The sequence below is a fragment of the Dendropsophus ebraccatus genome, chromosome 12, assembly GCF_027789765.1.
Source record: "Dendropsophus ebraccatus isolate aDenEbr1 chromosome 12, aDenEbr1.pat, whole genome shotgun sequence".
Lineage (NCBI taxonomy): Eukaryota > Metazoa > Chordata > Amphibia > Anura > Hylidae > Dendropsophus > Dendropsophus ebraccatus.
The window spans coordinates 70,653,134-70,674,898 of record NC_091465.1 but is presented as its reverse complement, the minus strand read 5'-3'; the positions used below and the strand labels follow the sequence as shown (position 1 = coordinate 70,674,898).

Sequence of the window (21,765 nt, the reverse complement as noted above, 5' to 3'; positions counted from 1 at the left end):
AAGCAGAGCTTCAGTGTAAAGCATGGGGGTCAAAACAGCTGCCCGATTTTCTAATGATCTTAAACCACCCAGTAAACAATGCAGATAACCTGTCAGTAATAACAGCTGTGCACTAATAAAGCCAAGGCATGCAGATGGCAGAAGGGTAACACCAACAGGTTAACTATAAGCTACAATGAGAGGTGAGTCAGTAGATAGATTATTACACAAATTTAAAGAAATTAAATTACTTTATTATAATGCAATCTGTCCATTCCTAATAAGATGAGGTATTGGCACTAAATTCAGGCTCGACGTGTACCCAGTAACAAAGACTATCCTGAGTAGCACTGACGCGTTTCAGTAGTATTACAATCCCCACAAGGTAAGCTCTAGCTCAGTGTAATACCTAGCTCTGTTATCTTTGCCCTGCGCTTGTCACGTCCTTGAGTTTCAATACATTTTACTGAAAAACAAGCGACAACAAACATGGAAGATTTTAGAAAAATTTGGGCTTTAATGCGCAAGATAGACATAAGCTAGAGAGAGGGGCTACCAGGGGAATCAATGGAAGGGGAGCATTACAGTACTTAAAAGGATTATTTAAGTTAGGGTTATTATGTTAGGTGAAAAAACACAATGGAAACCTATAAATACATATATACCCAGTGGTACGTTGGTTTAAGAGCTCACAGTTTTTCAAAATTGTGACTTGGTTTAATAGCATAGCTTTGGTTTAAGAGCTCCATGTACTGGGTGGGAGGGGGAGTGGAGGAGGGGCATGGTCTGCATAGCGGGGTCTACAGCTCTGTACTCTGACCCAGGAAGTCTCCCTCACCTTCCAAATCATAGATTATCCACTTCAGGCTGGGGCTTACATCAGGGGACAGGACTGTGGAGATAATCTCTCCATAGCTGTAACCCCTCTCTCCCCGGACAGAGAGCGCTGCATGTATGTGCCCACATCTGTCCTGCTCATTCCTTCCTGCTCCCTGCAGTCTCTGTCCGCCCTTGTGTTTCCCATCCTCTCTATTACTGTACAGTAACTTATAATATCACATATTCTGCTGTTTCTGAATGTTTGTTTCATCTGTTTTACATGTTATTCAGAATAATAAATCATTATTTTGAGGGTGTGAAACCAATTGTCTGCATTTCTATGATTTCTTATGGGAAAATTTGCTTTAGTATAAGTTGTGGATTTGGATTACAAGCACGGTCCTGGAACCAATTATGCTCATAATCCAAGGCACCACTGTATATATATATATATATATATATACACATCAAGGGTCAATATCAAGATGTCTCCCATAATCTAGATCTAGTTACACCCAGGACTGTATCTATAATAAAGGGGCATCAACTAGAGGAAAAAAGTCTCCATACCAACATAGATAGGGATTCTTTACTGTAAGAGCAGCGAGACCAAGGACCTCTTTGTGGTCATAGTGTCAATAAGAAATAAAAAGGGGCCATTCTGGAGTGTAATAATATTATAGATTATAGTTACTAAAATCTGGAGACAGGATGTTCATCTAGGGATTTATTATATTATTCATTTATTATCATTTGGAGTCAGGAAGAAAGTTGAACAAGTTGACTTCAAGTTATTATTTTTTGCCTTTCTCAGGATCTATACTGTAGAATAACAGGCAGGACGGGTGGACGTATGTCGGCCTGTCTTGTAGTAAGGTTCTATCAGTTGCCCATAGCAACCAATCACAGCTCAGAGTAAAGTGAAAGCGGAGCTGTGATTGGTTGCTATGGGCAACTGATAGAACCTTACTACAAGACAGGCCGATAACTCTCCCCATTTCTATAGGAAAGGATAGTGTTAGAAAAACATGGCCATTTTCTTCCAGTCTTGTCTCCAGTTCGGGTGCGGTTTGCAATTAAGCTCCGTTCACTCACGAAACTGGAGACAAACCTGGAGCTGTTTCAGGAAAACACTGGATAACCCCTTTAAGTAGGCCTCCTTGTTACTGTGTTTATTCCCTGCTCTAGCCCTGCATCGCCAATCTGCTTTATACAATTCCTTCTCACCTTTCTGTGTATATCATTGTATGCAAAAAACTTACTGAAAGGAAAAAAAAAACACTACAAAAATTTCACAGTTTCCAAGGAGAATCCAAAGTGCTAATGTTCTCCCTTAAACAAGACAAAACAAAAAACTTTGTATTAAAATAAATGTACATTGAACATCAATAGAAGTTTTCTGTATACTGGCTATACGAAAGGCTGGGCGTGATATTATATAGAGCGTAAACCAACACAAAAGGAGGGCACTGTGTGTTGGTACGAGGCTAACGTTCACTCTATGGATGAATAAGGAAAATTCCCCATGCAGCAATACTAATAGGTGTATTATAAAATGTATGCATGCTATTCTATTCTTCAAAATGTAAAGTGTTCCTGTCACTTTAAAAACTTTTGACACATTATACAGATATATCAAAAGTTTTGATCAGTTGAGGTTGGGGTGTTCAGACCCCCATCGATCATCAGATAAAGTTTAGGAGAAGCTCTCAGCCAAACTGCTCTCCCCTTCTATAGTAAATCTATGGACCTAATCTCCTGCAGCAAGAGGAAGATCACACCTAAGCGCTTCTTCCACCTCTATCTAACAGGTGGGGGTATGAACACGTCAAAGAAAAGTGACAGAGATACTTTAAAGGGGTCGGACCGATCTTGGATCTTGCAGCTCTTGGATCCTGAGCTGGGCGCCTCTCCGATAGTGTTACCTAACCTGCAGCTAAACTACAAGACCCATGATGCCTTGCCAGCCGGAGGTTGTAGCTGTACAACAATGGGAGAGGTATACAGGTTATTTGTATAAAAACCAACTGCACCAATATCCTTCCCATACCTTCCATCATGGACCGTAGAAACAGTTCCTCAAAAGAAAAAAAAAGAGGCCATTTTCTGCAATTATTACAATACTGAATTGATCTGAAATATATACTACATACGGCAACATGCTACCTCTATTGGGTATGTTGATATTCCTATAGAAGTTAAATGTGAAATTTTGCACCGAAACTGCAAGGTTTCCGCCACATTTAAGAGAAGGAGAGCTGGACCAGGTGTGATAGGCACTACCCTAACATAAAAAAACTACATAAAAAGTAATAATAATCAGCAGTAAAATAGTCCTTTTTCAGCCTAGTAATGTGCTGGCACATATGCTACAGATACTGGAGTAGACAAAGGGTTCTTAGCTTGTCCTCTTCTAGGAAAGTAGTGGAAGCACTAGATCAGACCTGGAGGATATATGATGGGCCACTTGTAAGCGGCGGCTACGATAGTCGGGATGGAAGAGGCACAATCGTGAAGGACCAGCCAGCAGAGGTTTAAAGTAATGACCTATTGCCATTGAGAAAGACTAGCATATCGACGTGTTCTGCAGTCAGAGCAGAACGCTTGCGGTAAACAGCCAGGCCGGCATCTGTGAACAACCAGTTTGTGGGGACAGAAGTGGCAGGGATAGCCAGCAGTTTGCGGGCTGTCTTTGCCAATAGAGGGTACTGGGTATGGTGCATCTTCCACCATTGCAGTGGGTCCTGACATAAGGAAGAAGCCTCGCTTGTCTGGAAGCTGCTGATCTCCTGCTCTGCCTGCTGATTTACTGTGCTTGATGAAGAATTTCTTACATTACACAAGTCGCCCAGAAGAAATTCAATGCCGTTTTCCTGTTTGAGTTTTTTTGATGGCGGCCTTGAGTTCTGAGGTTCAGAAGTAACACAGATTGGTTCTGTGGTTTGAAACTTTGCCAGACTGGAAGCCTCAAGCTTCAGCAAGTGAAGGGCCTCTACGCGGTCTGGTTGGCTAAGGAAATCAAGGCCACGGAATCGGGGGTCCAAGGCACAAGCCAAGTTGAGGACCTGATTGACTTCAGAATTGGAATACCTAAAACTCAACTCTTCATGGATGGCCTTTTTGATGTTTTTGGAAAACTCAGAGTCCCATTCATTAGGGGCCAAGTGCTTATACAGCAGGCTGGTTATGACTGGCTTCACCAGTGACAAGCCAGCAAACTGATCTTTGGTAAAGGTTGAGGTAGCAATCGATAACGGTTTAAGGATGTCTACAACATCTTGGAGTATTGACCAGTCTTCCGGCTGCAGAGATATTCCATCTTCATTCAAAGTCTCTATTAGGCCCTTAAAAAACTTGGAGTGGTCCACTATGCTCTGCAACAAAGTGTAGATACTGTACCACTTGGTACCGTCCCGCAGGAACATTTTTAAATGGACCTTCAAGACGGGGCCATGAGTAGTCAACTCCTCATTCTGAGCCGCCGATGAGAAAATAGTGGCTATCAGTCTTCGGAACCTATCCAATGTGGTCTGTATGGTGTGGTGTTGGAGGATAGCCTCAATGCAGTTTTTCAGCACCTGACCGACACACGGCAGAGACTTCCAACCCACCTTGGAAGCTGCTATTTTAACAGAAGGACTGCTGAGCCCCACTGCGTAGAACGTGTTCTGGCGTATTCCCCATTCTTCGGAAACATCTTGAAGAACCAATTTTAGGCTTTCTTCAGAAAGATCTTCTGAGACAACCCTACTGGACAGCACCATATTCCTGGACTCGAAAGCATCATTGACATAGTGGATAGTGAGCGTGAGGTAGGATAAGGAGCCGCTATGTTTCCATAGGTCAAGACTGACAGAACACTCTTGTAGATTTTTTACCAGTTCCAGCACCTTCATCTTGGACTGAAGATGCATCTCTTGAAGGATTGTATGCGCCAAATAAGAGGCTGCTGGTAACTTATAATTTGGATCTAGGATGGACAGCATCTGCACAAAGCCTTCTCCTTCGATTATTTCGACCGGCATTAGGTCACGGACAATAAAATCTGCCACAGCTTTGGTTGTTCTCCCAACAGTGGGAGTGACTACAGCCCTGGATGGCAGCTCCCGTGGGGAGCCGGATTCAATCTTTTGCGGCTCCACGACTGCTCCCTGCGTTCCCACTAACTCATTGTACTCCCGTCTATGCTTATAGATAAGATGCTGCCTTAGGTTAGTGGTGTTGCCGCTGTAGGAAAGTCTAACGCCGCACAGTTTGCAAATAATCTTAGTTTTATCAATAATTCGACCATAGGCGTCACCTTGGAAGCCAAAGAAAGTCCAATAACGACTCTGGGCTCGACCGAGGCTTACCAAGTTCTGTGTTCCCTCAAGCAGCTGGAACCCGGATGAAGAATGGCCCATATTGTTTAATGGGTAATTCTGTTTGTGTGACTGTATTATGGGAGTGACCATGTCATTGCACACATACTGACTTCGAGGCGATACGTGATTCGGCAAAGAATCGGGAGTCTTCAGATGGAGGTCTTGGAAAAGTTTCATTAGAAGTTCCTTCTCACCAAACTCATATTTAAAATGCTCACCTGAGGATAAAGGAGAACAATGTCAGTATAATCTGTGCACCTGTGTACTGAAGACTGAGGACATCTAGGGGTAAGTGGCAGGAAATCCACCATGTATCCTGACACAAATCCATACAGAATCAACTGCAGGGGTGTTATAGTACCTCTGAGGATTTCACCTCTTGTTGCGAGAATGTCACAGGCTCCATCTACAGGAAGAATAGCAAAGAGTGCACAACTACTCTCATGCAATGCAAGTCTATGGAACTTCAAGCAACTCTGCTGGCCCGGAGTTGCTGGGAAGTCTGATGCATATCCTGATGCTGCAGCTGTATAGTTACACTTTATACACCACACCATTTTGGATCGGCACCTAGTATTCGGTCTTATGTGTCTCCATGGTAACAGACTACAAACAACAAATCCTGTGCAGTCTAGTACTGCAGTCATGTGCTACTTTACCTTCTCTTCTTGTTACTCTACAGGAGGTAAGTAAGGAAGCAGATAACTAGAGTAACACAACTGAAGTATCAGGCTACACATGATGTGCTTTCTATTCATAAAAAATCATGCATATCCACTATGTTTCTTTAAGTCCCATAGACTCTAAGAGTGACCACTTCCCTATTCATTCTCATTCTGGAGGAGTTTAGTGCCGGCTGCCTAATCTCACGGAACTGCAAGTTAATGATGAGCGAATTTGCTCGGCATTTGACTCCCGGCATCTGGAGAAGTGAGATGCAGCCCTAGGGCTGCCAGAAAACATGGATACAGCCTATGGCTCCCTAGTCTGAACATGAACACTTGGTATTTGACTCACAGCAGCTGGAGAATCAGCTCTAAGGAGTCTTGGAAAACATGAATACCACTATATTCATGTTTTCCAGAACTCCCTAGGGCGGCACCCAACTTCTCCAGATGCCAGGAGTCCAATCCCGAGCGTTTAGGTTTAGACGAATGTTGCCGAACCAGAACTTTTGGCAAGTTTACTCATCACTACTGCCAGTAGGTAAATGTCCAGGGTAAGATCCTGTGATCTAGTACATGCCTAATAAATTTTGGCTGGCAGGAACACTCACTGCTTATAACTGTCCAGTGCAAAAGGACCAGTGATCGGCCAATGATCAGGATATCTCTTATTTGTCGGTTGATCTCATCTTTTGAGCGGCCATTTAAATCATCGTTAGTCAGCCGCCCATCTTCCTGTGTAAATGATGAAGTTAATTGGCAGCATGAATGGTTCAGCACTCATTGGTGCAGCCCATCCTCACAAATGATTGGGCCTTGTTGGTTCTGCAAACAAGCACTGATCTCACCAATGGGCACTCAGTGTTGGGCTGTGTACAATGGTCCACTTACAGTACATGAACAGCCACCAATTAATGATTTTCCTTTCAAAGTCTATCTGCTCCTTGTGTTCCTAACATCATAGTGACAATGCGGTTACATTTACCTAGCTTGAGTCCTAGGGTCCTAGCGTACTCCTCCCCGATCCAAACCAGCAGCTCGGAGCCTGAAGGAATAGGCTGACATGCACGATAGTAAATTTTCCCCCGGTACTGGAACACTGTCAGGTTGTGTTCCTCCTCTGTTGATGCACAAGCCACATACCTAGGAGGAAGGGATGAAGCAAATGTTATGCACACTGTCCTCTAGAAGAGATGGCGGGTAACAAAATGGGATTATAATAGTTTAGTTGTGTAACAAAGACAATAAAATAAATAAATCAGAATGTGGCATTAAAGTTATAGTTAGAAATTGGGGGTTGGCTTTTATGGGGAGCAACTCATTCACTAAAGTTTTTTTCTCGTTAGAGCAGTAGTGATGGACAGCATCTTAGGTCGTGTTTATCTAAGGCCTTATTCACACGGCCGCATAGGTTCTCAGTATTTGCGGATCCGCAAATATAGAGTACTTTGTAACCTATTTATTCCTATTGTGCAATTCCTCCATTTTTGTGGATTTGTAATTTGCAATGTAAAAAATTACTGTGTTCCCCCCCCCCAAAAGACTATGTTTTATATTATTTTTTGCCCCCAAAGATGCGCTAGGTCTTGCAGGGGATGTCTCATTTTTCCATGAAGAATTGACAAGTCACATGCACAACAGGGACAGAGAGTACAATATGGCGGCTTCCGGGCACAGAGGGAGCTCACCACAGCACACTCGTACAGCACAGCAGGGACAGCGTACAGTATAGTGGCAGGCGACAGGATAATGGCCGACTGTGTGCAGCTCTACATCTGGCAGAAGGAAACATCAGGGGTTGGCGGCTGGTTATGGTATTCATGTCCTGCGTACAGCTGCTCTGCAACGGACGGTGAAGGTAGAGGACAATGGCAGCGGGATGAAAAGAATCACAGCTGCATGCCCTGGTGTTCTGTTCGGCGGGAATGCTTCTAAACAAAAACTACTAGGTCTTATTTTCGGGGAAACAGGGTAGGACAGGTTGTAATGCGGTCCGCTATTGTGGTACAGACACTCCAATAGAAGTCTATGGGAGCCTATGCATTTTGCGGAGAATACCTTAGTACTCCACAGAACTATGCACAATTGTGTTCTGGTATTCTGTGACATCTCCAATAAAGCTCCCCCTGGCTGGTTCGGACGGCTAGTGGCGTCATTTTAAGGCATCCCCTTTTTACGGATAGCGATAAGTAGCACAATATGGATGCATTACGGACGATATTTTGCGGATTGCGGAGGAAAAATGCTGATCATGAATTTTTATCTTTGAAAATATAGTGACGTGTGACTGAAGCCTCAGAGCCAATAACATGTGCACGGGAATACAGAGCATGCTGCAATAGGAGATAGTAGTTCCCTCCTCTACATCAGGGCTTACCTCATCCAGCTGCTTTTGGAGTCATCACTGGCATCAATATAAAAATAGGAGCCATTGTCTCTAATCTGCAGGAGCAATAATAATAATCTATTAGAGGGAAAACTATTGATTTCTGATATCCAGACTGGTTACATATCAGATATGGAGTCACAGCAGGTAATATTATATCATATCACCCTTCTCCCTGTATGCCCTTCATAGATGTCAACACCCTCCAAAGAGAGGTGATGACATCACTACTTTACAAACTGTGGTGATGATATCATTCATCTCAAAATATAATATGCAGTTCATGGCAATGATATTACTACTCTACACAGACAATACGTATACTTCATATTTATCACCACTTTCCAAAAAGTATTTTGTACAATGTAGCGTAGCGTCACTATTATCTATAATACAAAGGCTACTTTCCAGTCATTAAAAGAGAGAGCAATGGCGTCACTAGTCTCCCATTGGGTGGGTTGGCCACTTTATAATAAAATAGTGTATAGTAATAGTAACTGTACTCACTGTATATACTGACAGCAGTTCCCTGTGTACTCACTGTATATACTGACAGCAGCTCCCTGTGTGTCTTATATAACTAATATCACACTCCCCTCCTCCAGGCTGTGCTGCCCTGCTCTGTGGTGAGTCTGACCATAAGATGGCCGACATGGAGGAACAAGTTGCCATGCCCTGCCCCAGTGTCCTCCATAGGCATAGTGGTGGACACTGGGGGGAGGGGCATGGTCACATGCTCCTCCATGTCGACCATCTTATGGACAGAATCACCACAGAGCAGGACAGCACAGCCTGGAGTCTGTTTTTAGCTCCGAGGTACACAGGAAGTTGCTGTCAGTAAGTGCAGTGAGAACTTGGCCAACCCCTTTAAGGATGATGACATCACCACACCTCAAGCACAAGCTGTTGTTCACGTGGATGTTCTCTGAATTCAAATAATGACATCACTATTAGTAGAGTACAAGTGATGACATCATTATTCCTCAAATAAGACTGATGACATCACCACCCTCCATATATCAGCACTGACTACTTTTAGGCTTTCTGGCCTTGTGCATTTTGTAACACTGGTCTAATATTAGCACAGTGCGACCCCTGCACCACCCCTCCCCCATACTATTCATGATATTAGTGAGATGTAGAAAAGAATATTCCTTAAAAAAATGTAGTAATAAAGAGATAAGAAGACGCCATACCGCCCAGGAGTAGACGGTACATTCGCTCCTATCTGCTAATATGTCGCCTTCATATGGGCCAAAGATACAGCCCCGAGGAATGATGGGAATGGTGCACCATACACCAAAGCCTCCTTGAGATCTCTCTTTGACTACCAGTCCTTCTGGTAGAGAAAGTAAAGCGCGAGACGGTACATTTTCCGGAACTGGTGTGTCCAATATAAAAGTTGGCGCTCCGTGTTGTGGACAGGAGTCTCGGAAGTACAAGCGGCAATCTTCACAAACTACAATGAAAGACAAGAAAGGGAGAAACTATATAACTGAGCTTACATTACATTACAGAGGTCATGACGCATACAAAACTTACGAGGAGCTGTTTGGTGGTGGGCTCATACTGCACAAATGCTTAAAGGGGTACTCCAGAGGGAAAAAAGAATGCTTTTAAATCAACTGGTGTCACAAAGTTATACAGATTTGTAAATGACTTCTATTTAAAAATCCCAAGTCTTCCAGTACTTATCGGTTGCTGTATGTCCTGTAGGAAGTGGAGTATTCTTTCAGGTCGGACACAGTGCTCCCTGCTGCCACCTCTGTCCATGTCAGGAATTGTCTAGAGCAAGAGAGGTTTTCTATGGGGATTTGCTGCTCTGGACAGTTCCTGACATGGACAGAGGTGGCAGCAGAGAGCACTGTGTAAGACTGGAAAGAATACACCACTTCCTGCAGGACATACAGCAGCTGATAAGTACTGGAAGACTGCAGATTTTTAAACTTACATTTACGAATGTGTATATCTTTCTGACATCAGTTGATTTAAAAAAATAAATAAAAAATCACGTGTCACATGCACAGAGGCAACAACATCAGCGTTGCAGTTTGAGACTACCACCACTAGACCCTATCTACCTGGACTCCTGGGACTGAACCTAGGTATACTGGATTTTGTGAATACAGTACAATCATAGACTGTATGATATGGATGTATAAGTGAATATGAGCACAGCCCCTACCTAACCTCTCAGAGGAGTTACTGTAGGTTAAACTTAAAGTGACACTGTCAGCCCCTTTTTGCATTATGACTTCCCTACACAGGTGTAAAGGGTAAATTTAGCAGTTTTCATACCTTATTTTATATCATACGTCATGGTGCTTGTTCCAGTAAAAGTGATCTTTTATCATCTGTGGATTGGGCTATCTGGGTGGCCCACAACAGCGCCGTAAACCCACTCCAGTCAAAGGCCCCGCCCTTAGACAGCCATTGGAATGGGCCAGCCTAAAGGTCTAAGCTCCACCCCCTCTAGGTTGGCCCATACCAATGGCCGCAGAGGGTAGGGGCCTATGCGCTAATGACTTCACGGAGGAGGGGGGGCCTATAGTGGCATTGTGGGCGAGGCTAAGTGACGCTGCAACGGTGAAGCACAATCCACAGATGATAAAAGATCACTTTTTGCTGGAACAAGCACCATGACGTATGATATAAAATAAGGTATGAAAACTGCTAAATTTACCCATTACACCTGTGTAGAGAAGTCAGAATGCACAAAGGGGGTGACAGTGTCACTTTAATGAACTCTTGTCTTTTTTCCACCCTACTGACTATGTAACTATATGTACAACTTTTTTTTTTTTGCTGCTTATAAAACTTTTGGAGGAGAGAGATCACTGCCACCCATATAGGAGAGTTCCATTTTAGGCAGTGTTCTTGCTATGATTGACATGAGAAATAACAGTATGGACTCACATAGTAACTCATCCTCCAGCTGGGCACAGGCCTCCTCCGCGGCCTGCATTGTCTGCTGACGTCCAGGCACCTGAGGAAGTAAGAAAAGACAACTGTATACAGTCCTGTGCATGAAACAGCGGCCATTGTGTGAGACAAACGCCAATCAGACCGAGGATGAGAATCACAAGCCTGGTGATTGCCACACAATTGTCTATTGTTTCCCTCAATGCGCAGCAGCCACAAAGCGACACCCAATGCTGAAAATGTGATGTGTTAATGGGCTTATTAATGATCGGCTTTGTGGTGATACGTGCTGAGGACTACACCATGTGTCAGATGTTCATAGAAAGAAATATTTGAAGAGGAACCGTTCTATTATGGGATATGCCCGAGTCGGCAAACCTACTTCTTTTCTAACATCTGCAATGAAATAAAGTAACTTCATTATTAAAGGGGGTTTTGGGGGGAGGGTAAAGAAAATGAAGACACAGGCCTGGAGGTTGTGTAAACGTAATGAAGTAGTAATACTCACACACCCTGGTTCCAACAGCTGCCATGCCAATGCTGCCAATGACCTTGAATCCGCAATTTCCTGGGTTTTGGTGACACAACCAATCAGATTCCACCTTTCATTTTCCAAAGGGTCTGTGCGGAATGAAAGGTGGAATCTGATTGGTTGCTAGGGGCAACTGCGCCAGTTTCACTTTACACCATGTTTGATAAATCTCCCCCATAGTGCCCACTCAGCCAATCACTGCCCGTAGCTGTGCCCACCTCAGTCAGCGATTGGCTAAGTTGGCGCTCCTTATAGGAACCAGGAAGTTGTGGAGATGAGTTGGGACTGGAGACTGGTGCAGTAGCGGGGGATCAGGGTAGGTGAGTAAGGGTAGGTGAGTATTACTAATTTTTTTTTTTTTACAAAACTCCCAGGAATATATCAAAAATCTGATTAATGGGGGTTTGATAGCTGAGACTCCCACCAATCAAGAGAATGGAGGTCAGATTTCCTCTGAATGAATAAATAGTACGGCAGTGCTCATGCGTGACCAATACGCCACTCATTCTTTTTGAGGTTCTGAACACTGCCCGTAGCTGTGCCCATCTCAGTCAGTGAATGGCTAAGCAGGTGTTCCTTATAGGAACCAGGAAGTTGTGGAGAAGAGTTGGGACTGGAGACTGGTGCAGCATCAGGGAATCAGGGTAGGTGAGTATTACCACTTTTCTTTTTTTTTACACAACTCCCAAGAATATATAAAAATCTGATAAATGGCTGATTAATGGGTTTGATGGCGGAGAATCCCACCAATCATAAGAACGAAGGTCAGACATCCTCTGAATGAACAGTACGCCATTCATTCTTTTCGAGGTTCTGAACATTGCTGATCTTGGGAGCCCCATAGAGAATGAATGAATGAAACGCTGGCTGCACATGGGGACTGCAGCTCTATTCATTTAGAGGAGAGCTGTTCTCGGGATTGGATGTGCTCCTGTGGATAAGGGATAACCCCTTTAAGCATACAAGGGGATAAGCATCATATATGGCAGGAGGGTACAATAAACAATAAGAAATGTGAGTATTAACAACGATGATGAGAATACTCCTTTAATAGGGCTAAAGTACGATCATGAGCCTGTGTTAGCGGCATGGTGGTTCAGTCATTTCTATACAGCGCTATGGAATATACTGGCACTATATAAGCAGCACAAAAATACAAAAAAACAACTAAAGTTAACAAAAAATGATTCAGCTGGCAACCAATCAGATTCCAGTGCTCCTTCTGCCAGTGACGGCTTAGAGGGTTGTTAGCGGGTCTATACAGAACACTGCACACAGAGCACGCTTTGTATTCTTCCCATCATCATTGCCTTAGCAGATGTAACAAACTCCAGCGGATAAAAAACCAAAATAAGTTTTACTGTTTCCCTTAAACTCTCCAAATTTCTCTTGGACCATAATAAGTCAATGAGTCCAGTTCTCCTGCCGTCTTCAAGGAGTACTTGGCAAATGACACTATGTTTATGGTATACCAGTGATATAGTAGCCAGAGACAGTGCTACTCCTCACAGGAACTGAAAAGTTGCCTGAAGGTGCAGGTACGCTTCAATTGTGACATCACGAACAGCTCGGCAACCTATAAATTACTTTGGATTTACATTTCTAAATCGTTGTGAAATCTGGTTTGTTGTCGGTTAATGGGAAGATTCCTGCTTACTCCCAGTTATAAGAACTCCATGAATAAACTTTATTTGTATGCACCATCCAGGATTGTTCCACCATGTAAGTCTTAAAGGGAATCTGTGTGAGAGTCCAATACAGAGAGGTCTAGGAGAGGAGAATAATGATTCCTTGTGTGTCAGTCATGTAACCTGCATGGAGGAGAAAAACAGTGATATCCTGGCTGCCGCTACAGCAACTGTCCAGGGGGCGGGGTCTTATTACTAGGAGGCGGACTCTTATTAGTAGGAGGCGGGCTCTTATTACTAGGAGGCAAGCTCTTATTACTAGGAGGCGGGCTCTTATTATTAGGAGAAGGGCACTTATTACTAGGAGGCGGGCTCTTATTACTAGGAGGCGGGCTCTTATTACTAGGAGGCGGGCTCTTATTACTAGGAGGCGGGCTCTTATTATTAGGAGGCGGGCTCTTATTACTAGGGGAAGGGCCCTAAAGGGGTAGTGCGGCGCTAAGCAATTATTCACTAAATAACACACATTACAAAGTTATACAACTTTGTAATGTATGTTATGTTAATGAATGTCCCCCTTCCCCATGTCCCACCACCCACGCTAGACCCGGAAGTGTATTGCTTTATACTCACCTGATCCGTGTCAACCCCCGTCCGCCATCTTTCGACAATGAAGTCATCTTCGGGCGGGCGGCCAAACCGCTCCGACCGTCACTAGTGCCGGACGCCCTCTGCCGCGTCATCAGCTGCTCAGCCACGATTGGCTGAGCACAGTTATGCTCAGCCAATCATGGCTGAGCAGCTGATGACAGTGAAGAGTCTATCGGTAAACTGTTCAACTTGGTTAAGAACTGGACTCTGTGTTTACTCAACCCTCGCACCTGCACCTGTTCTACCTGTACAAATCCTAAGTTTGCTCCTAGTTCCCCGCTCGCTGCCGCCGCTATGCAACATGGCAGTAGCGAGCGGGTGAGTGCGGGAGGGGCGGCGGGGAGCTGCCCGGGTGATCGCTGATCGTCCGGGCAGCACATAGGATACAGCAGAGTCTGCTGCCGATGCTCCTATTCAACGGAGCGACGGCAGAAGATCGTTGCTGTATCAGTCGCTTGTTTTTCAACATGTTGAAAAACAAGCGACTGCAACGATCAGCCAACATGAACGATGTCGGCTGATCGTTGCACTCAATTCCACGGGACGATTTTCGTCCGTAGCGGCCGATATCGGCCGAATACGGACGATAATCGTTCCGTGGAATAGGGCCTTTAGTATGTTTACCCGAGGGGGTCTGATCTGGCTCTGGCTCCCATAGAAAAATGTCCACCAAGTATAAAGTGACTATTACTGTTGAGTGAATCTAATCTATAGTAGGATTTTCCACATCCAATTCATTTAGACTTGATAAGATTCAAGTGTTCTGCTTCCTAGAGAAGACCACTAGGGGGCAGCCCAGAGTCTTATTTCACACTACCCAGAGGAGGCAGAACGCTTCTAGATTAAACTTATCAACATCTGATATTAGAATCAGGTCCAGTGACACCCCCCCTCCACACACACACACACACACACACACACACACTGGTTTAGCACCACAATACTCTCCAGATCTGACAGTATGTAAGTAATTATGTTATGCTAAGTGCGGGGCTGGTGTATATATATATTATGCAAACTGCAGAGTGCATGGCTGGTATATATATTATGCAGATTATATATACATTATGCAGAGTACAGGGCTGGTGTATATAATGCAGAGTGCAGGGCTGGTGTATACATATACAGAGTGCAGTGCTGAGATATAGATATTATGCAGAGTGTATACATATACTATGCAGAGAGCACTACGGGTATATATATATATAGTGGTGCCTTGGATTACGAGCATAATTTGTTCCGGGACTGTGATCCAAATCACTCTTAAACTAAAGCACATTTTCTTATAATAAATCACTGAAATGCAGACAATTGGTCCCACACCCCAGAGAACATTTTTAATTCTGAATAACAGGTAAAACAAATGAAACAAATATTTAGAAACAGCAGAATCTGTGATATTATAAGTCACTGTACAGTATAGCAATCAGCCTGTGGAGTATAATGTATAGTAACTGCATAACCCTGATAATACAGCAGCAGTTTATAGATACAGGATGGAGCCGCAGATAATGAAGTAGCGTAGTACAACAGAGGTCTGAGTGATCACATGACAGCAATGGGGGAAGGAGGAGCATGGACCAATCAGGAAGTGAGAATCAGTGCAGGCACAGTATAGCAGAGGTGTGTATAGCAGGCACATAATAGCAGGAATGGAAAGGATGGGAAACACAAGGGCTGTGAGCATATGTGAACCCCAGCCTGACGTGGATCTGCTATGATTTGGAAGGTGAGGGAGACTTCCTGGGTCAGAGTACAGGGCTGTAGACCACTCTAAGGGCCCTATTCTACAGTAACGATAATCGGCCGGATCAGACCCATTTGGACGATTATCGTTCGGTGAAATAGAGAGAACGATCAGCCGATGATTGTGTCATTGGCTGATCGTTCATTTAGGGCCAGAGCTAAAATCATCGTTCCCCCACCGTGCATCGCTACGGTGGAATAGCGGTGCACGGCGGGCGACCGACGATTTGATAGCAGCATCATCATACATTACCTGTCCGGGCTTCTTCTCCGTGCTGTCTTCCTCCCCGGGTCCCGCGCGCTCTATCTTCTGAATGGCCGGTCAGCTGACGGAGCGCTCAGCCAATCACAGGCTGGGACCACCACGGCCTGTGATTGGCTGAGTGTGGCCTGTCAGCTGACCGGCCATTCTGAAGATAGAGCGCGCGGGACCCGGGAAGACAGTGCGGAGAAGAAGCCCGGACAGGTAATGTATGATGCTGCAATCGGTAACGATGTCCCTGCAGCCCTTGCTTAACGAGCATCGGGCCGTGGAATAGGAACCTAAGAAGACCATGCCCCTCCTCCACCCGCCCAGTACAGGGAGCTCTTAAAGTGACTGTACCACCAGGCCCAGGCTGAAGCACTGGAGGCGGCCCGACCCACCCATAGTGGGAGGAAACCCCCGCCCCTCTATGATAGGGTTCCATTGATTCTAATGGAGTCACGTCATGGAGGGGCTGGGGTTTCTTCCCACTGGGGGTGGGTCAGGCCGCCTCCAGTGCTTCAGCCTGGGCCTGGTGGTACAGTCACTTTAAGCCAAAGCAATGCTCTTACACCAAGTCACAATTTTGAAAAACTGAGCTCTTAAACCAAAACGCTCTTAATCCAAGTTACTCTTAAACCAAGGTACAGCTATGTGTATATATATATATATATATATATATATATGACAGAGTGCAGTTCTGGTATATATATTATGCAGAGTGTAGTGCTGGTATATATATATATATATATATATATATATATATATATATATATATAGTGCAGAGAATATATTATGCAGAGTGTAGTGCTGGTATATATATTATGCAGAGTGATGGCTGGTGTGTGTATATACATTATGCAGCATATATATTATGCAGAGAGTCAGGCTGGTGTGTGTGTATATATTATGCAGAGTGCCGGGCTGGTATATATACATTATGCAGAGTGCCGGGCTGGTGTATATATATATATATATATATATATATATATATATATACACATTATGCAGAGTATATATTATGCAGAGTGCCGGGCTGGTGTATATATATATATATATATATATATATATATATATATATTATGCAGAGTGCCGGGCTGGTGTATATATATAATGCAGAGTGCCGGGCTGGTGTATATACATTATGCAGAGTGCCGGGCTGGTGTGTATACATTATGCAGAGTGCCGGGCTGGAATATATACATTATGCAGAGTGCCGGGCTGGTATATATATACATTATGCAGAGTGCCGGGCTGGTATATACATTATGCAGAGTGCCGGGCTGGTATATACATTATGCAGAGTGCCGGGCTGGTGTGTATACATTATGCAGAGTGCCGGGCTGGTATATAAATATATACATTATGTAGAGTGCCAGGCTGGTATATACATTATGCATAGTGCCGGGCTGGAGTGTATACATTATGCAGAGTGCCGGGCTGGTATATATATATATATATATATATATATATATATATACATTATGCAGAGTGCCTGGCTGGTGTATATACATTATGCAGAGTGCCGGGCTGGTATATATACATTATGCAGAATGCCGGGCTGGTATATATATATATATATACATTATGCAGAGTGCCGGGCTGATGTATATACATTATGCAGAGTGCCGGGCTGGAGTGTATACATTATGCAGAGTGCCGGGCAGGTATATATATATATATATATATATATATATATATATATATATTATGCAGAGTGCCGGGCTGGTATATATATATTATGCAGAGTGCCGGGCTGGTATATATATACATTATGCAGAGTGCCGGGCTGGTATATATATACATTATGCAGAGTGCCGGGCTGGTATATATATATACATTATGCAGAGTGCCGGGCTGGTATATGCATTATGCAGAGTGCCGGGCTGGAGTATATACATTATGCAGAGTGCCGGGCTGGAGTGTATACATTATGCAGAGTGCCGGGCTGGAGTGTATACATTATGCAGAGTGCCGGGCTGGTATATATATATATATATATATATATATATATATATATATACATTATGCAGAGTGCCGGGCTGGTGTGTACACATTATGCAGAGTGCCGGGCTGGTGTATATACATTATGCAGAGTGCCGGGCTGGTGTATATACATTATGCAGAGTGCCGGGCTGGTGTATATACATTATGCAGTGTCGGGCTGGTATATATATATATATATATATATATATATATTATGCAGAGTGCCGGGCTGGTATATATATATATATATATATATATATATATATATACATTATGCAGAGTGCCGGGCTGGTATATATATACATTATGCAGAGTGCCGGGCTGGTATATATATACATTATGCAGAGTGCCGGGCTGGTATATATATACATTATGCAGAGTGCCGGGCTGGTATATATATATACATTATGCAGAGTGCCGGGCTGGTGTATATACACTATGCAGAGTGCCGGGCCGGCCTGTGTTGCTGCAGTACCGCAGTATACTCCCAGCACTGATGATGAGTCACACCTCTGGACCTGACATGCGCCGTGACAGCTGCTTCCCGTCACACTTCCATTGCGATATATCGATTAGTTGCGAAATCATCGCGATTCCCCTGGCTTGCCGCCACACCTGACCCCCCCGCCCCGCCTCACCTCTAATATCGGTGATAATCGGTGATGTTCGTTCCGATTGTTCCTTCGATCCGGGGCCGACCGTGTTGTCCGGCAGCACTGAAGGTCAGACCGGCAGGCTTCGGTCACCTCACCCCCCTCGTTTTCCTGAGGTATCGGTATAAAATCGGCAAGTATCGGCTAGCTCGAAGCGATATGAGCGCCGATCACCAAGCGACTCCCGAGCATGTGAGCGTTTATTCGCAATCCAAATACGTATAATTCCTGTGATATTTCGATTTTCCTTTGCTGTACTGTGAATCTGATACCGCGGGTCCAAGCCCCGCCCCCGCGGCCTTTACCGATTGGACATATCGATTGGTAATCACATGGTGAAGGACAGTATGAGGAGCCAATCGGTGTGCGCCGCTGTCTTGGTTTCCGCCTCCTAATACTTTGATGGATAGGTTTCTAACCAATCAGCGCATAGCGCTCTCCGCCAGTTGGTAACGCCTACTTCTCGGGGATATTGATGGACAGTGTCGCTAGGCAATGGTCGCTAAGAAGGGCACAATGAGGATGGACTAGTATAAATGACTTGGGTCATCCAATCAGAGGCGGAACTTTGTTTAAGCCCCGCCCTTACGAGCTGACTGATGTCCTGACTGACCAATGGCAGGGCAGCGGCTACATAGTAATTAGATAGCCAGTCAGGCGTCTCGGACAGACAGTGGCTGCTGGCTCAGTGTGAGGGGGGAAGGTGCAGCCATTGTCCTGCATGGAGGGATTAGCCAGCAGCCATTGTGTGTGCTGAGGGGACACTGCACGCTGGATTATGTGCTAATGACAAAGTATACAATAAAGTTTATTCCTCTGATATCAATAAGTCATCTGTTAAATAGTGATGATATGTAGGAAAGCTAGGTGACAACAAACATGGCTGCCACCACAGCCCCTATAGGCGCATTCAGTCCATATACTAACACTCCAAAACAGGGGTAGGGAACCATGGCTTTCCAGCTGTTGAACAACTACAGCTCCCATCATGCCTGGACAGCCAAAGCTTTAGCTTTCCCAGGAGCAAATAACCAAGCGTTTCAGCACTTAACAGAAGAGAAAGTGGCCACACTGCTTCAAAACTACAACTCCCAGCATGCCCTGACAGCCTGATAAGTACAAATGTCCCCCATAGCAACAGTCTCTAACCTATGTCTCTAACTATAACAAAACTACAACTCCCAGCATGCCCTGACAGCCTAAGTACAAATGTTCCGCATAGCAACAGTATCTAACCTATGTCTCTAACTCTAACAAAACTACAACTCCCAGCATGCCCTGACAGCCTGATAAATACAAATGTTCTGCATAGCAACAGTCTCTAGCCTGCTGCTCTTTAACTATAATAAAACTACAATTCCCAGCATGTCCTGACAGCCTGACAAGTACTAATGTTCTGCATAGCAACAGTCTCTAACTTGCAGCTCTCTAACTATAACAAAACTACAACTCCCAGCATGTCCTGACAGCCTGACAAGTACTAATGCTCTGCATAGCAACAGTCTCTACCTTATGGCTGTCTAACTATAACAAAACTACAACTCCCAGCATGTCCTGACAGCCTGACAAGTACTAATGTTCTGCATAGCAAAAGTCTCTATGGCTATGGCTGGCCCTCTGCATGCGACCCAACAATTGCATGGAATCCATCTTGGATAAATATTTTGCAACCACAGGGTCATAGTTGTGGCCACTTGTGAATTGCAAGTGTAGGGGGACTACCTACATGGGGGATGCCTACATGTGGGATATTGTGTATCAAGGGGGGGGGGGTGTAGCTACAGAGAGGATATTACCTACTGGGGGCCTAATTACTATATAAATGCAGAGTGGGCCTAACTGCAATGTGGGGGCACAGGGGGGCCTTATACTATATAGGGACACAGAAAATGCCTATGGATGCAAATATGAGACCTAACTACTAAATGGGGGCACAAATGGAACCTACTGTAACTACTCTATAGTGGCACAGAGGAATCCTGACTGCTATATTAGGCCACAAAGGGACTTAAAGGGAACCAATCACCCAGAAAATCAATGTAAAGACAAGGATATGTGCTGATAGATCACCCAGCACACTTCCCAAATATGCCCCTGTAACCTCTGTGCCCCCCTCAATTAGACAGTAATCTTACTTTGTTCAGGTCACGCGCTGTATGTAAATTTTTGCTAAGTAGTCCTGGTGGGCGTATGTAGTCCTGGTGGGCGTATGTAGTCACGGTCCGGGGGCGTATCTAGTCACGGTCCGGGGGCGTATGTAGTCACGGTCCGGGGCTGTAATCACGCCCAGAGGGGCGTGATTCGGAGGCTTGCGGTCCAGTGACGTCATCCGGCGGCTTGCGTTCCGCGTCGCGGCCGCGCTGACGTGTTCGGGAACCCGCGCATGCGCAGTACGGCGGGAGACGACGCTGACGTATGCGCGGGTTCCCGAACACGTCAGCGCGGCCGCGACGCGGAACGCAAGCCGCCGGATGACGTCACTGGACCGCAAGCCTCCGAATCACGCCCCTCTGGGCGTGATTACAGCCCCGGACCGTGACTACATACGCCCCCGGACCGTGACTAGATACGCCCCCGGACCGTGACTACATACGCCCACCAGGACTACATACGCCCACCAGGACTACTTAGCACAAATTTACATACAGCGCGTGACCTGAACAAAGTAAGATTACTGTCTAATTGAGGGGGGCACAGAGGTTACAGGGGCATATTTGGGAAGTGTGCTGGGTGATCTATCAGCACATATCCTTGTCTTTACATTGATTTTCTGGGTGATTGGTTCCCTTTAACTACTATATTGGGGCACAGAGGGGCCTAACAAAAATATACAACGTTTCAACTCTATAACAGAGTCTTTCTCAAGTCTCGTATTTTGACTTGTGTCACTGTTGTTTTAAAAACATTTTGACATGTCAAAAGTTTTGATCACTCCATGTCTGAGTAGACTCGTGCCAATCGTGAGAACGAGCGGGAAGAGGACCACGCTGCTCCCCAATCTGTGCCTTAGACTTACATTAGGAGCCTGACTCATCACATGACACACAGACGGGCCGATAAACAACTCTTCAACCTGCTGGCACTCAGCTATCCCAGAATCCTAAAAGGGTTTTGCTTCTCTGTTGTTATAATATCTATCTAGCCTTCATGCTTTCACCATCTCATATAAGGGCAGTGCTAACAGCACAAG

General features: G+C 44.8%; 1 protein-coding gene across 3 annotated transcripts; it reads right to left on the bottom strand.

The window, feature by feature from the left end:
* Positions 1-1,772: 1,772 nt before the first annotated feature.
* LOC138769106 (E3 SUMO-protein ligase ZBED1-like) lies at positions 1,773-21,765 on the bottom strand. 3 transcript variants are annotated; one of them, XM_069947330.1, is made up of 6 exons: positions 21,592-21,765; positions 11,130-11,199; positions 9,410-9,672; positions 8,205-8,269; positions 6,813-6,970; positions 1,773-5,380 (listed from the first exon to the last, which is right to left on the bottom strand). In XM_069947330.1, the coding sequence occupies exons 1-6, from the start codon at positions 21,607-21,609 to the stop codon at positions 3,333-3,335; spliced, it is 2,622 nt and encodes an 873-aa protein (XP_069803431.1). In that variant the 5' UTR covers positions 21,610-21,765; the 3' UTR covers positions 1,773-3,332. The 3 variants fall into 3 exon arrangements, with proteins under 3 accessions (XP_069803431.1, XP_069803432.1, XP_069803433.1); XM_069947331.1 differs by lacking the exon at positions 21,592-21,765 and adding an exon at positions 18,561-19,030; XM_069947332.1 differs by lacking the exon at positions 21,592-21,765 and adding an exon at positions 13,929-14,005.

Excerpts from the sequence above, each read along its gene's own strand:
- LOC138769106 (XM_069947330.1), bottom strand. Across the intron at positions 8,270-9,409 it reads GTACCGTCTACTCCTGGGCG|ATTAGAGACAATGGCTCCTA; the intron begins GTATGGCGTCTT and ends TTGCTCCTGCAG. Across the intron at positions 5,381-6,812 it reads GACCCTAGGACTCAAGCTAG|GTGAGCATTTTAAATATGAG; the intron begins GTAAATGTAACC and ends CTTTATCCTCAG.